The sequence below is a fragment of the Rutilus rutilus genome, assembly GCF_951802725.1.
Source record: "Rutilus rutilus genome assembly, chromosome: 18".
Classification (NCBI taxonomy): Eukaryota; Metazoa; Chordata; class Actinopteri; order Cypriniformes; family Leuciscidae; genus Rutilus; species Rutilus rutilus.
Window position 1 is genome coordinate 32,533,976 of NC_140231.1, and position 16,771 is coordinate 32,550,746.

Sequence of the window (16,771 nt, forward strand, 5' to 3'; positions counted from 1 at the left end):
CCGAAAGTGAGTAACTTTAGTAACTTGTAATCAGCGCTGACGCAAGACGCGAACTGTTTCGAACGATTCAGTCCGATTTTAGTGTACTGGTTCGACCGGTTCACTAAAAAGAACCGGATCAAAAGAACGATTCGTTCACGAACCGGACATCACTATGCTCAAATGCTCACGAAGAAGAGCGCTCGTGCTTTCGGCTGATTCTGAGAATGTACTTGCACCTCAGAATGCTTTTATGACGCGGGATTAATGTAAACAGCCCACTGCAAACACCCTTGTAATTCGCTTTAACCTTTTCAAACTTTATGAATGATTATTTTTATAGAAGGTTCAAGTGGTGTGTGTAAGGCATTGGAAGCCAGCAGATTACAGCTGTTTATAAAGCACGCGGTGCCATCTGCTGTTAAAAACTAAGCTCAGAATCGATTTGAGAGAGAATCGCGATGCATTCTGAAAAAATTGGAATCGATCCAGAATCATTTCTCGATTCAAGATGCATCGATTTATTGTCCCAGTCCTAATTTACATACTGCTTTCCAGTCAGGGTTGGAAATTTCAAGATATGAGGGCAAAAATGCTCCTGATAAGTTCGACAATGTGACACGAGCAAGATTGCTGTTTTTGTTTAGTTTCTGAATGAATCCGTGTTTTTGAACAAACAAAGATTCTGTGACTCACACTTGCTGCCACCTACTGGCGGCTTTAGTTTCCCATCTAAAAGAAGGCCTATTATTTATTTATTTTCCAACATTTCATATTTTTATATTCAGAGTTTTGTACTTAAAACATTAATATCTTAACATTAATTATGAAATTGTAATTGCAGTGAAAATTCATAAATACCTGAAGGTTTAAAAATTCATGAGAGTTTAAATGCTGGGAATATTCCCATCTCCCCACAGGAGAAGCAGCAAGCAGGAGGTATTACTCCAGGAGAAACTACGGACATACTATTGTAAAGATGGAGATTAAGGAAGAACCCTGCAGAATAAAAGATGAAGATACAGAGGAACAAATAGGTTGGTGTTTTCCTTCATTCTCTTTAATGACTGATGAGGAAGGGACGGGCATTTTTCAAAAATATTGCATTTGAATATTCGGGCTCATAAAAATCGAATGTTCGTTTATTTAAATGAAGGTTTTTTTTATGTTTTTGTCACCATTTCTTAAGCTTACGATTAGGCAATATACACAACAAGCTTACAATACCAAGCTTACAATTAGTTGAAAACATTAAACAATATGTGTAAACAAAAAATATAAAGAACAAAAGCATTTAAGCTCAAGCAGCGCGAACGGATAAAAGCGCTATTAAAGCAGACTGCGTCAATTATCGTACAGAACGTACATATACACTAGAGTCAGTCAGCATATGGTTATCGTGGATATGTTTCATGTGTAGAAAAACAATTATATCCACATGCTCGAGTGAGAAAACGTGCTGCGCTGCCGCTGACAGATGTTTCAGACACAGATAATGGTGTGCTAAGCGAAGTTTCTAACAGCACTTTGCGTTTTCTGTTCTTAAACCTGTCTCCCTCAATGAAACTTGAAGGGATACTTCACCTCTGGAAAGATGAATGTGTATTTAAATTGGGTCATTTATGTAGAAGAAATGTGAAATTATTTTTTAATTTGGAGCTTTCTAGACTTGAGAAAAGCCAGAAAATGTATTTTTGGCTTATGTGAATGAAAGACAACAACTCCCAGAATGCACTTGCTTTGCTGCTCTAAACGGCCACTCCCAAGCCACGCCTACCAGTAAGAGCGCGCAGTTAAACAACAACACTAGGCTACTAGTGAGTGAGGGATTTCGAGATCGCCCAAAATGTCCGGGATTCGGCTTTTGCGTTCTACAGTCGCCATTCATTATGTTTACTGTGGCGAGCAGGACGAGGCTGAGGGGCGCGAGAGAACGGCACGAGGCCGGTGGCGTGATTAGCCTACTGATGAGTGACACCTGTGAGACGCACCGGTCTCGTATCTCTCACGGAAGAGTGGAAATTTTCATAGCAATGTTAAAACGCACATCAACCGATCACTTGTTTAGCGTTCATGTAAACACTACATTCAGATTCACCAATCGGAATTAATTCAGTTAGGCTGAAACAAAAGGTGTGCATGTAAACAATGAATGGCGACTGCAGAAAGCAAAAGCCGAATCCCCGACATTTTGGACGATCTCGACGGCCGGACACGGCCGGGAAAAAGAGGATGGTAACCCCTACTACTCAGCTTTCTCCACAGAACAAGAGCCTGCTAGCTTAGCTTCCAAAGAAAGATGGCTGACACTGTGTACATTCTGTGAGTGAGATCCCTCTATGGGCGGGTTGAAAACATGCGGGACAGCCCCTACTACTGGCTGTAGTCTTTAGCCTCTGGCCAAAAAATCCTCCGATGACGCAAAATGACGATTTTTGCCTCATTGAAGGATTTTTTCCAGACAAAAAATACATAAATCTCTCGTCTCAGGGGGATATGAGGGAGGAAAGCACAGTAATTCAAAAATACTACAGGTTTTCTACTAATACAAAGCTTAATGCTAAATCCTGAAGTATCCCTTTAAAAGAAGCATATGTCTCCAAATAATTTTGCTATCAGATAAGTTATCTCAGATCACGGGGGGTCCAGCTGCGCTTACCTGCAGTCGTGAATGCAGTGATAGACAGCTGTCTTTCCTCAATCAACTGGTGTTTGGATTTCATGTGATTTCTCATTATGGTGATGATATTATATTAACTCGGATTCATTCATTAATTTGATCAAAAGTAATTCCATTTTGTAAGATCATTTAGTTCAATAATTTTCATCGGAGTAATTACAGATCAATAATTTGAATATTAGTGCACACCCCTATGAGGAACATTAATATGAAAACAGACATATAGCCATATTTTTTAAGCTAACTAGTTAAGCTATATATATATATATATATATTATTTTTTTTTTATTATTTTTTTTTTTTTATGTTCCTCTTTTATTTGAATGTTGAAAATTGTATGTGTTATATGTTAATATTTTAGACTTGATGGAAGTGAATGAAGACAAACCCCATCGGTGTGAAAAACCTCATTTCACAAATGAAGATGTAAACAGTCATTTCACAGATGGAGAAGAATTCACACAAAAGCAAACCCAAAAAACTGAACTTAAAGGATCTTTCACCCAGGGTTTTAAGGAAGAACCCTGCAGAATAAAAGATGAAGAGACAGAGGAACAAATAGGTTGGTGTTTTCCTTCATTCTCTTTAATGACTGATGAAGAACATTAAGATGAAAACTGAAGAATAACAATACATCTAAAACCAGATACTAGTGGACTCTGTAATAAACTAGATTTGTGGTAAATTAAGAATGAACTTTATTTTTTTGTTTCTCATTTGCCTCAAAAATGAAGATGGAAATGCAGTCGTTTCAAAGACTGAAGAGAATTTCCCACAAAAACAAGCTGGAAAATCTGGAGTAAAAGGATCTTTCATCTGCTCTGAGTGTGGAAAGAGTTTCATATATAAGTCAGACTTTAACGAACACATGATGATTCACACTGGAGAAAAACCGTTCTCATGCTCTCTATGTGGAAAGAGTTACAGACATAAAGGACACCTAAATGTGCACATGAAAGTTCACACTGGAGAAAAACCGTTCACATGCACTCAGTGTGGAAAGAGTTTCATATCCAAAAGAAATCTCAACTATCATCTGCTCCGTCACTCTGGATTGAAATCATTCAGCTGTGATCAGTGTGATAAAACATTTGTTTTGGCATCAGGCTTACAAAAACACCTTAAAGTTCATACTGCTGTGAAGCCTCACTTTTGTTCTTTTTGTGGAAAGAGTTTTTCACTAAAGCAGTATTTAAAAGATCATGAACGCATTCACACTGGAGTGAGACCATATGTGTGTGTTGACTGTGGGAAGAGCTTTATTACATCCAGCAGCTTAAAATCACACCAGAGAATTCATACCGGAGAGAAACCGTACAAGTGCTCACACTGTGGAAAGAGTTTCCGCTTACCAGCTTTTCAACGGAATCATACAAAAAACCATTGTCCGAAGGCGTCTAAAAGTTCATGTTCAGATCCATCACTGACAAATAATACACCTGCAAGTAAATAATTTTTACTTGTTTTCCTCTTTCCTCTAAAATGTTCCTCTTTTATTTGAATGTTGATAATTGTATGTGTTATATGTTAATATTTTAGACTTGATGGAAGTGAATGAAGACAAACCCCATCGATGTCAAAAACCTCATTTCACAAATGAAGATGTAAACAGTCATTTCACAGATGGAGAAGAATTCACACAAAAGCAAACCCAAAAAACTGAACTTAAAGGATCTTTCACCCAGGGTTTTAAGGAAGAACCCTGCAGAATAAAAGATGAAGAGACCGAGGAACAAATAGGTTGGTGTTTTCCTTCATTCTCTTTAATGACTGATGGGGAACATTAAAGGTGCTCTAAGTGGTCACGCGTTTTTTAGGCCAATTTTTTTTTGTCACATACAGCAAACATCTCCTCACTATCCGCTAGCTGCCTGTCCCCTGAACACACTGTAAAAAACGCGGTCTCTGTAGACAGCCCAGGCTCCACAAACGGCAACAAAAACAAACTGGCCCAGCCTGGACCACGAAACATAACAAACAGTTTTCCAGCCAATCACTGACAAGAATGATTTGGGGGTGGGGTGGGGGGGTTAGTGCGCGTGCACGTGCACATGAAGGGGGGTGTGGGGAGTGGAGGAGAGAGAAGCATAAAGAGGGAAGTTAGCTAGAGGAGAGATGTCCTAGACAACGACTAACGTTAAAATGTTATATTCTTGAGAATGTTGATATGACCGACACACGACCAAAGAGACAACGTTCCGATGAACAAATAAGAAAGAAGAGGGAAAAGGAGAAGGAACGCGCTAAGTCCTGAGTTTACATCGGAAAAGCGTTCAAAAGGTGGTGAGAACTCCGCTGGCAGAATTGCTCCCAATCCGACATTCAGGTGGCTCTGTTTTTGCTGGACAGGGTAAATCCAGTTTGTTTTGTTTTTGGTTCATGACTGTTTCAGGAAGCACGGAAGGGAGGGGGAGGAGGGAGGGTCGAGCTAGCCTCCGTTTTGTTTGACAATACTTAGAACGTCAACAAGAAGTGATGTCACCCAACATCGCTTAGAGCACCTTTAAGATGAAAACTGACATATAACAATACATCTAAAACCAGATACTAGTAGACTCGGTAGTAAACTAGATTTGTGGTAAATCAAGAATGAACTTTATTTTTTTGTTTCTCATTTGTCCTTTTTTAATTTATTTGTAATATGTTGATTTTAGACCCAGTGGAAGTGAATGAAGAGAAACACCATTTCACAACTGAAGACGGAGAACTGACAGATAAAAATAAAGACAAAAAACATCTGTTTCAAAAACCTCATCATTTCAAAAATGAAGATGGAAATGCAGTCGTTTCAAAGACTGAAGAGAATTTCCCACAAAAACAAGCTGGAAAATCTGGAGTCAAAGGATCTTTCATCTGCTCTGAGTGTGGAAAGAGTTTCATATATAAGTCAGACTTTAACGGACACATGATGATTCACACTGGAGAAAAACCGTTCACATGCTCTCTGTGTGGAAAGAGTTACAGACATAAAGGACACCTAAATGTGCACATGAAAGTTCACACTGGAGAAAAACCGTTCACATGCACTCAGTGTGGAAAGAGTTTCATATCCAAAAGAAATCTCAACTATCATCTGCTCTCTCACTCTGGATTGAAATCATTCAGCTGTGATCAGTGTGATAAAACATTTGTTTTGGCATCAGGCTTAAGAGCACACCTTATAATTCATACTGGTTTAAAGCCTCACTTTTGTTCTTTTTGTGGAAAGAGTTTTTCACTAAAGCAGTATTTAAAAGTGCATGAACGCATTCACACTGGAGTGAGACCTTATGTGTGTGTTGACTGTGGGAAGAGCTTTATTACATCCAGTACCTTAAATAATCACAAGAGAATTCATACTGGAGAGAAACCGTATAAGTGCTCACACTGTGGAAAGAGTTTCCGCTTACCAGCTCTTCAACGGAATCATACAAAAAAACATTGTCCGAAGGCATCTAAAAGTTCAAGGTCAGATCCATCACTGGCAAATAATACACTTACAAGTAAATAATTTGACATTCAGATCAATCAAAAGCTGGAAAATCTGTGGGGAATTTTGATTGTTTGACAAGGGGAACCATTGGGGATGGTCAAAATAATAGTTTAGAAAACTAGTTTGTTGCCATAAAAGACTATGATTTAGGAAGGGATGGGTTTTGTTTCTTTTGTGGAGTTAAATTATTTTCATTAATTGTGCATATGAGGCATGTGTAAAAGTGGAAACAAGTGGTCATACCTTGTATTTTGACAAATACTTTGGTTTAAAAAAGTAATAAAATTTGTGTTACTGGTTTAAGCTGATTTTGTGTCGTCTCGGTCTTCTGAATAACTTGCATTAGTTTCTCTATATTTAGTTCTGGCTATAGTTTGACAGCGTCACAGATGTTCCTCTAGATGACGCTATTTGCTTTCATTTCAACCACGTGATCTTGTTGAATCTATTGTGATTCATAAACGTACTATGTAACTTATTTGTTAAAAATGTACAAATATAGATTTAATGAACGATTACATTATGAATCCATCTTCCAAACCGTGTCTTATCCTAAAACACTACTGTACGCCTATTTTAAGTTTTATATTCTGACTATATCACTTGTAAACGTACAGCAGGACTACAATGTTTGAACTGGGAAAAAAATAATACATCAATATTCTTATTAAAGGTGCTCTGAGGGATTTCACGCATTTTTTGTCACATACAGCAATCATCTCCTCACTATCCGCTAGCTGCCTGTCCCCTGAACACACTGTAAAAAAAGGAGAGAGAAGCATGAAGAGGGAAGTTAGCTAGAGGAGAGATGTCCTAGACAACGACAACGACTAACATTAAAAATTTATATTCTTGAGAATTTTGATATGGCCGACACAAACGACCAAAGAGATGACGTTCCGATGAACGAATAACAAAGAATAGGGAAAAGGAGAAGGAACGTGCTGTTGCGAACCCCTCTTTAAAATTGGCAGAAAAGGGTTGCATAACATAAAGGACACGTGCAACCTAAATGCAATGCTAGAACATGTATTTAAATAACAAAACTAGGAAAACACGTATCATAGCGAAAAGAAAACAAAGATATTTCTAAGATAAGTACCAAACTATGACAAGACACTTCAAAGTATAAAGGCAACGAATATTAACAAAAATTACAATTAAGAAATAAACCAAACAGAAAGAAAAACTTGTTGGGTAGTGAATCTCCTCTCTCCTGCTGTGCTCCGCTTCAGCGTCCTTAATAGGCCTACAGTGCTATGCATACGTTTAGACACCCATGCTAAAGTTGACTAAAAATGATAATGACCTGTATTGGTATATATTTATGTAGTCTTGATTTGGGTGTGTACAGTGGTTTTACATTTAAAAGGGTTGTAAATCTAGTTCAAGTAAATTTTAGCATGCCATAGTCAACATTTATCAGGTAATTTCACAACAAAAATGTGGCTAGTAAAAATGCTGTGTGGCTAGTAACTTTGGAAAACCACTAGCCACATTGGCTAGTGAGCAAAAAAAGTTAATGTCAAGCCCTGTAAATTAGAAATGTTATTGAGGCTATTATATGGATGTAATATATATATATATATATATATATATATATATATATATATATATATATATATATATATATATATATATACATATAGCCTATATATATAAAAAATAAAAAATAATATATTACATGTTATATATTACATGTATTATCCTTATAATATCAGCCATGATAACATATCGAATCGATAAAGGTTATATAGTTTAATATAGTTTCCGCCAGTAGAGGCGCTCGAGCAACCGAAGCAATGACACACATCCGAGTCTAGAAGAAGAAGAGAAGTAAGCGAGGGAAGGGAACATAAACATGAGAAGTGGAACACAGCCGTTCATTCTGCTCTAAATCTGCGGTTTTTCAGACTGTGAGTACGTTCATTTTATCATTTATTAGGAGAAATCTAAATCCAAACGACTAAAAGAGACTGTTCATTTAGTGAATCACACGGAAATTAATCAGAAATGAATACTATTTTATTTAATGAACAAGTGAAACCTGGTAAACAGAGTTTTTAATGCATGTAAATCATATCTAATTTAAGAGCAACATAAAAATCAGTATGAAGTAAAATAGTTGTTTGAGCAAAACACTTAAACCGTGAATAATCCAGGGTGATTGTAGACTAACGTTAAGTGTGATGATCATCTGCTAAATGAACAACAATTCACTCCTTCAGTCAGTGAAGCTTCCACAGCCGTTAATGAGAGTTTAAATGCTGGGGAATATTCCCATCTTCCCACAGGAGAAGAAGAAGCAAGCAGGAGGAATTACTCCAGGAGAAACTACGGACATACTATTGTAAAGATGGAGATTAAGGAAGAACCCTGCAGAATAAAAGATGAAGATACAGAGGAACAAACAGGTTGGTGTTTTCCTTCATTCTGTTAAAGTAGCCCCTTTTATGCTATTTTAAATGTTCCTAATTTTGTTTTGGAGTACAATAGGTTTACATGCAACAAAGTTTTCAATGATTCTTAAACGACTCATCCGATGATTCAGTCTTTCTAAGATGGCCCAGTCTGTTGTAATTCCTAAATCTCAGCGATTGAACACACTGTAAAGACAGTAGCAATAGTGTTGAATTTACCATATCAATCTGAGCGCGAGTCCGATGATAAAACATCGGAAGAACTAGTTATTCAACCCAAACCTCCATCACAAGAACGACTTGAGCAGGACGTTTCTCAGTGATGCGCTACTCAGTTTGAGGTACATTATGTAACTGTAATTCCTCACCATCTATGTTTATCAACAAACCCATGTGTATATTTCTAATTTATTGTGGTGCACATGCGGGAACTGTATCAATAATGGTGTCAATAACAGTGCATATGTTAGCCGAGCACTAACGTGAGTTAAAGTTTGTAAAACAAATCTTGCTCCATAGTTAATCATTACTCAAAGTAGTGAGAGCTAAAGGTTGACCAATAGCGAATGTTACCGATAACGATAACTAGGTTGGACCGATTACTAGGCTGATAACCAATTAATCACCGATAGTTTTAAAATTGATACTGATTGAAACCAGCATAACACATAAATTAATGCTGAACTTCATTACAAAAATTGAAAAAAGTGCTGAACCATGAAAATAAAAATATTTATATATTAATTGTTAGTTCATAATGCATTAATGTTAAAGGGATAGTTCACTTTAAAATGACAATTCTGTCATCATATACTCACCCTCAAGTTGTTCAAACCTGTATGAATTTCTTTCTTCTTTTGAACACAAAGGAAGATATTTTGAAGAATGTCAGTAACCAAACAGTTAACTGGAACCATTGACTTCCATAGTAGGAAAAAAAAATACTTGTAGAAAAGAACATTTTCGAAAAACAATAAGCAGAGTGGACTGCCATAACATCAATGAACAACATTACTGCAGGCTTCAACATGGCTGTGTTTATGATTAGAAATGTCAAACAAATTTCACCTACGTAGGCGATTGTAGACTGTAGCCTGAATCTGTATCTGTATGTATGAGACTGTCTGAATATCGGCAGAATTCACATTTTTGTAGTAAAAAGAGACACATTATGCAGAAGTATAATTTGCTGTTATGTGTGTTTATCAGAGCCTGCAGTTGCTGTGTGACGCGCGTTTGCTGCGGGCGTATCGTGAAGAGCTGGACGCGCTCCGAGAGAAGGCCGTTAAAATCGTTTCCCTATTTTTGTTTTTGAAACTTGTGTTGGTTGGTCCGATCGATTGTGCTGATCGAAAGTGACAGCCCTAGTTCAATGCTTGTGATAAAGACACGCCGACAACAGAGCAATCACGCGCCCAGAAAACCACGTCAAGCGCTTGAATCCTGCATTGAAATCTCTTTCTGACGAATTCACATGTAAAAACACCAGTCTTTGACTCTCTATCCTAGTAATCATAGCTGTTAATGTCTTAAGTGAGATGAAATGCAGTTGAGAAATGAAACACATGAAACTATATTGGATCCGTATATTCGGTCTTAAAGGAACAGCAGCTTATAAACTTGCTGCTGTGTTTTAAATGTTAATCAAACAACAATGGACAAAGAAATCACTCGCTGCTCTTGACTGAATTACTTTTTTAAATAAAGATGAATCTATATTTAATTTATACAGCGACGGTTATATGCAGTGTATTTACATTTGATTAGTTATTCAAATCCTGTACCTGATAAATACTGTTAGAAGTTATATTAGAACTACCTGAAAACATGAAAAGCACTGTTTATTTCACTGTTTTATTTCATATATTGGGTTTATTTGTGATATTTGTAATTGGAATATTTGTTCATGTTTTATTACTGACTGTACTTGTCTTTAATATTTTTTTTAAGGTACATTATAGTATAGCCAGTAGTTTTTTCTGTAGTATACAAATTGTAATAGAGAACTTTGATATTTCAATGATATTTCAACAACCAAGCCAGTAAAAAAAAATCCTTAGCATTGATTGATCCCTGCTGAAGCACTTCTAAATATGCGGTTCACTATTTAATAGAAGATCAAATATATGCAATAGAATGAACAGAAGCTTGTACAGTACATTTTAACAGGCGTAATTAAGCATGACAATAACTGAAGGAAAATATATAATTGCTAAACAAATTAAATTAAGAATTATGATTCATATTCATTTGGTATCTCTACCTAATATATACAAAAATTATAAATGCAGTGAAAACACAGGTATTGGTATCGGCAAGTACCAAAATGTAAAGTAGCGGGATCGGACTCACTGTGTTTCAGCAGGTTGTTCCAGTAAAAGCGTATCAACAACAGGAGTTACTTATTCTGACATGCATGCATCTGAATAGGCTACAGTAGACGCATATTGCAGTATTAAAGGTGCTCTAAGTGATGTCACGTGTTTTTTAGGCTGAAACATTTTTTGTCACATTGAACAAACATCTCCTCACTATCCACTAGCTGCCTGTCCCCTAAACACACTGTAAAAAACGCGGTCTCTGTAGACAGCACAGGCTCCACAAACGACAACAAAAACAAACTGGCCCAGCCTGGACCACGACACATAACAAACAGTGTTCCAGCCAATAACCGACAAGAATGATTTGGGGGTGGGTTTGAGGGGTTAGTGCGCATGAAGGGGGGTGTGGGGAGTGGAGGAGAGAGAACCATGAAGAGGGAAGATAGCTAGAGGAGAGATGTCCTAGACAACGACTAACGTTAGAATTATATTCTCTTGAATTTTGATATGGCCGACACACGACCAAAGAGACAACGTTCCGATGAACAAATAGTAAATAAGAGGGAAAAGGAGAAGGAACGCGCAAAGTCCCAAATTTACATCGGAAAAGCCTGTTTCAGGAAGCACGGAAGGGAGGGGGAGGAGGGAGGGTCGAGCTAGCCTCCGTTTTGTTTGACAATACTTTGAACGTCAACAAGAAGTGATATCACCTAACATCGCTTAGAGCACCTTTAAGGCTAACGATTAATCTACTAATTGATCGATAATTTAAAGGATGATCGATCATGGTAATTTGTGTAAATTGACATCCCTAGTTTCTATTTATTTCCTAAAATAACACATTAGATGATGTACATCATCCTGCACATATTAAACCTGTATCTAAATATGTTACAGTTTAAAAGTAAATCCACCTTGTTCTTAAGGGGGGCATGTTCCCCTACTATTTGCACCTGAATATTATTATATTTATAATAATTATATATTCCCATCTTCCCACGTGTGAAGAAGCAAGCAGGAGGAATTGCTCCAGGAGAAACTACGGACATACTATTGTAAAGATGGAGATTAAGGAAGAACCCTGCAGAATAAAAGATGAAGATACAGAGGAACGAATAGGTTGGTGTTTTCCTTCATTCTCTTTAATATTTGAAGGCTACATTATATATATATATAATAATTAATAGCATTAATAATTAACTAATTCGTCCTTTAATTGAATTTTAGATCCTGTTGATGTGAATGTTTTGAAACATAAGTTTCGAAAACCTCATTTCACAAATGAAGATGAAAACATTATTTCACAGACTGAAAAACAATTTACACCGAAAAGTGCTGGAAAAACCGGAGTCAACGGATCTTTAACCTGCTCTGAGTGCGGAAAGAGTTACACAATCAAATCAAGGCTTAATGTACACATGAGGATTCACACTGGAGAAAGGCCGTTCTCTTGCACTCAGTGTGGAAAGAGTTTCTTTCGAAAAGGATACCTAAATGAGCACATGAGAATTCACTCTGGAGAAAAACCTTTCACATGCAGTCAGTGTGGAAAGAGTTTCACACATAATAGTAATTTCAAAGATCATCTGCGCTCTCACTCTGGAGTGAGATCCTTCAGCTGTGATCAGTGTGGTAAAAAATTTGTTTCTTCATCGAACTTATGTGCACACCTTAAAGTTCATGCTGCTGTGAAGCCTCACTTTTGTACTTTCTGTGGAAAGAGTTTTTCACTACTGAAGTATTTAAAAGAACATGAGAGTATTCATAATGGTGTGAGACCTCATGTGTGCTTTGACTGTGAGAAGAGCTTCTCTACATCCAGCGCCTTGATAAAACACCAGAGGATTCACACTGGAGAGAAACCGTACAAGTGCTCACACTGTGGGAAGAGTTTCTCTTGCTCAAAATCCTTGAAAGAACATGAGAGAGGTCATACTGGAGAGAAGCCGTACCAGTGCTCTACATGTGGGAAGAGTTTCACCCGATTTGCTAGTCTGCACTATCATAAGAAAAAGCATTGCCCAAATTTTCCAGAATAAGCAAAGTCCATGTTCAGATCCGTCACTTTCAAGTAAATAGTCTGATATTCTGATAAATCAAAAGAGTTGTTTGCAACTGAGATGATCTGAGAAATTTGTTCAAATTACATTTGTCATGGTGAGGATTGTTGGAAATTGGGGGAAAGTAAAAATGCCTGGTTTAAGATGGAAATGTTTATTTTGCTTATGTTAGGGAGTAAATATGGTGAAACTAGTTCCCTTTCAGTCGGTCACGTTCGACGTCATTTCGGAAGTTACCGACGAATTGGGATCCCGTCTGAGAACTATTTCCATCAATATTCTGTACAAATTAATTTAGCAAGTCTGGCTGTGAAGAAGTGATGCACTATTATTAATGTTATTCTATTATTAATGTCATTCTTGTACAAATGGCACTGTATAAGCAGTACATGAAAAGTGTTTCTGTTGCTTCATGGAAATGTCTTAAATTACAAATATTGTATCTCATCCACTTCGCCTGTGATAAAGTACACAAACGCAGCACGAGTGTCACTACGGGAAGCAGAAAGTGTCCGACTTCACGGCTCCTTTTCAAATCTTTATTTAAAAAAAAATAAAAACTCATTAAAGTGATAGTTCACCCAATAAGGAAAATTATGTCATCATTTACTTTCCGTTGTGTCGTTTTAAAAGTGTATGACTTACTTTCTTTTGCTGAACATAAAAGAAGATATTTTGAAGAATGTTGAAAGCCAAAATGTTTTGGTTACCATTGACTTCCATTGTATGAACAAACAAAATATCGAGACATTTCTCAAAATATCTTCTCTTATGTTCCACAGGAAGAAAGTCATACAGGTTTGAAAACGACGTGAGGGAGAGTAAATGATGCATAAATTAAAAACTTGTACAATGCATTGAGCTCGACCAGTGTCCGATCCACAAACAAATGACTCTTAAAGGGATACTCCACTTTAAAATGAAAATTCTGTCATCATATACTCACCCTCAAGTTGTTTCAATCCTTTATGAATTTCTTTCTTCTGCTGAACAGAAAGGAAGATATTTAGAAGAATATCAGTAACCAGACAGTTTTTGGTCTCATTGACTTCCATAGTATTTTTTTTTCCTACTATGGAAGTCAATGAGACCAGAAACTGTCTGGTTACTGACATTCTTCTAAATATCTTCCTTTCTGTTCAGCAGAAGAAAGAAATTCATACAGGTTTGAAACAACTTGAGGGTGAGTATATGATGACAGAATTTTCATTTTAAAGTGGAGTATCCCTTTAAGGGTCAGTTCATTTTAGTAATTCAAAAACACAAATAAACCAGCCGGAGCGCATCAATGAATCCTAAATTATTACTTTTGTCATTAAAGGGGCATTTCACCCATTTGAACATTGTTTTTTATTTAAAGTGGGTCATATATGTAGTCGAAATGTAAAAGAAATTTTGAATTTGGTGCCTTTGTGACCAAGAAAAGACAAAAAATAACTTCAGGACGCATTTGTATGAAAGACAAGAACTCCCACAATGCACCACATTGCACAGCTCCGCAAGCCACTCCCACTAATCCAGAAAGCGCATATCTGCCTATAAGATAAATCACTCTTCCGTCTACAAGTCTAGCTACCACCAGAGCTTGAAATTAATTTCACATTCACACAAAATGTCTAGTTAGTTGGCGAACTCATTAGTGCATTACTCCTCGTTTGTATTTCTTTTGAAAAGGTGAATTATTGCATGGTACCTGGATGTTCAGTCAGAACATATGCGGTGCGAAACTAGGATAGTTCTCAACACAAACGTCCGTGTCCTCGTCTGATTCAGAGATTTCGTCCAGGAGAAATTGTCATTGTTGAAATTCTTTGCCACAGACGGACTCTACCTCTGTGTTCGTAGTGGTTCGTAGATGCATAGTGAGATCACCGGCGCCACCAGTCCGCCCTAACCCGAGCCAGTCCGGGCTCCTCGTCCGCGGCAGGCAGGTCTTCTGCCTCGGCTGCTCTTCGCTATAATGCGGCTTGTAAAGGTAGCCACAAACACCTGATTCAAGCATCAGACTTCCGAAATCCTCTTCCTCTAGTCTATATCATATTGAGCACTCTCCTCCGCTATTGTCATAACTTTACATCTGTCTCCACAGCGCCTGTTAGCTTAGCTTCACACAAGATGGAGGATATTGCTTTCAGTTTCAGAGAGTAAAGTCCCACCCACTGATCTGTAATAGGTCTGTAGCGTGAGCGGGTCCGCCCCCTGGGAAAGATGAGGAACGAGTGCTTGTAGTCTCAACAGAAATCCCCCCTCTTACACTTCCTCCTACAATGACGCAAAATGACGATTTTTGCGTCATTGTAGGAGGAAGTGTAAGAGGTAAATAACGGATTTCTCCCGTCTCAGGGGAAAATGAGAGAGTGTTGCACGACCATTCAATAGTATGACTGGGTTTCTAACAATGCAAAGCTTAATGCAAATGGGTGAAGTGTCCCTTTAAAAGTTAAAATAATCCAATGGCTACATATAGTACCTTAAGACCGTTACTGAGCAGTTATTCACATGACAGATTATGAGTTGTGTTGAGCAATAGGCTATTTAATGTAATTAATAAATGAAACCTGGTCAAGTCACCTTCATTTATATAGCGCTTTTAACAATATGGACTGTTTCAAAGCAGCTTTACAGTGATAATAGGAAATTAAAGTAACAGAGACTGTTTTGGCTTTACAGCAGCTCTAGAATAAAGTAATAGTCCAGCTAAAGTTAGTTTTGATTGATTCACTTCCGTTGCAAAGATCATTAGTTATTAACTTAAGGAAAGGGCTCATTGAGCAAATATAGAGCTCATTTCTGCATAAAAACACTTAAAAAAGAATAAAATATCATAAAGAAATAACAGTACTGTACAATAGGCTAACAGTCGGCTTGTTTTTAAAATGCCCTTCTTTTATTAAATTATAGCAATTAAATCATCTCCTTGAATGAGCAACTTTCACTTTCACTTTAGCGCGACGCATTGCCTGTTTGCCGCCAGTAGAGGCGCTCGAGCAACCGAAGCAATGACACACATCCGAAGAGAAGTGAGCGAGGGAAGGGAGCATGAGAAGTGGAACACAGCCGGTCATTCTGCTCTGAATCTGCTGTTTTTCAGACTGTGAGCACCTTAATTTTATCATTTATTAGGAGAAATCTAAATCTAAACAACTAAACGAGTCAGTTCATTTAGTGAATCACTCAGAAATGAATCGAAATGAACCGACTGATGTTGTTCGTGAAACGATCTCGTTACTGACAGTTTTTTTTTTTTTTACATTACAATTTGTGAAAATTTTAAGTTGTATTTTCATTTTTTTGCAAAAAACAAACAAAAAACTGGTAAACAGAGTTTTAATGATAAATCATAATCCCCCTTGTTGATAAAATGACAAAAAAGCTTCCCCTCTGAAAAACAATAACCATCAACATAAGATTAACGGTTTTGAATTATGAAAAATGCAAATTAAATATTAAAATGATCTACATATGATTATTCACGAACTGTAAATAACAGCATTTGACCAATCATAAAAGGAAGTTGCTAGCCTTATACTATTTCAAAGATAAGTTACAGCTCAGGGATACAGCAGAAACTAAAGTCTCCGCCGCTGGTTCCTTCAAGATTTTCCTATGGGGTTTTATAATGATGAGTAAAATAAAGCCTGCTTTAAACATAGCTTGACGATACTTTGACACTCAACCAAAAACCGTACCTAGTAACTTATTAAAAACGTACGTTTTCAAAAACGAACATAACTGCTTCAAAACTCGCGTTTGGTATGACTGAGGGGGAGACCAGGGACAGTTGTAACACGGGACGGTTGTAACACTTTGAATTCCACCAATCAGAAACAACTTACAGT

At 37.2% G+C, this 16,771-nt stretch overlaps 1 protein-coding gene across 2 annotated transcripts in view; it reads left to right on the plus strand.

The window, feature by feature from the left end:
* LOC311277848 (uncharacterized protein) overlaps positions 1-16,771 on the plus strand; it is a 250,745-nt gene that overhangs the window by 5,985 nt on the left and 227,989 nt on the right. The window contains exons 6-10 of one of the 2 annotated variants that reach the window (XM_084388297.1): positions 900-1,016; positions 3,021-3,221; positions 3,394-4,104; positions 4,199-4,399; positions 5,314-6,439. The exons of the other annotated variant lie outside the window; for it this stretch is intronic. Of the exons in view, the coding sequence (XP_084244423.1) occupies positions 900-1,016; positions 3,021-3,221; positions 3,394-4,104; positions 4,199-4,399; positions 5,314-6,149 (2,066 nt within the window). The 3' untranslated portion in view covers positions 6,150-6,439. Of the gene's footprint in view, positions 1-899; positions 1,017-3,020; positions 3,222-3,393; positions 4,105-4,198; positions 4,400-5,313; positions 6,440-16,771 lie in introns of those variants that run through there. 2 annotated transcript variants of the gene reach the window in all.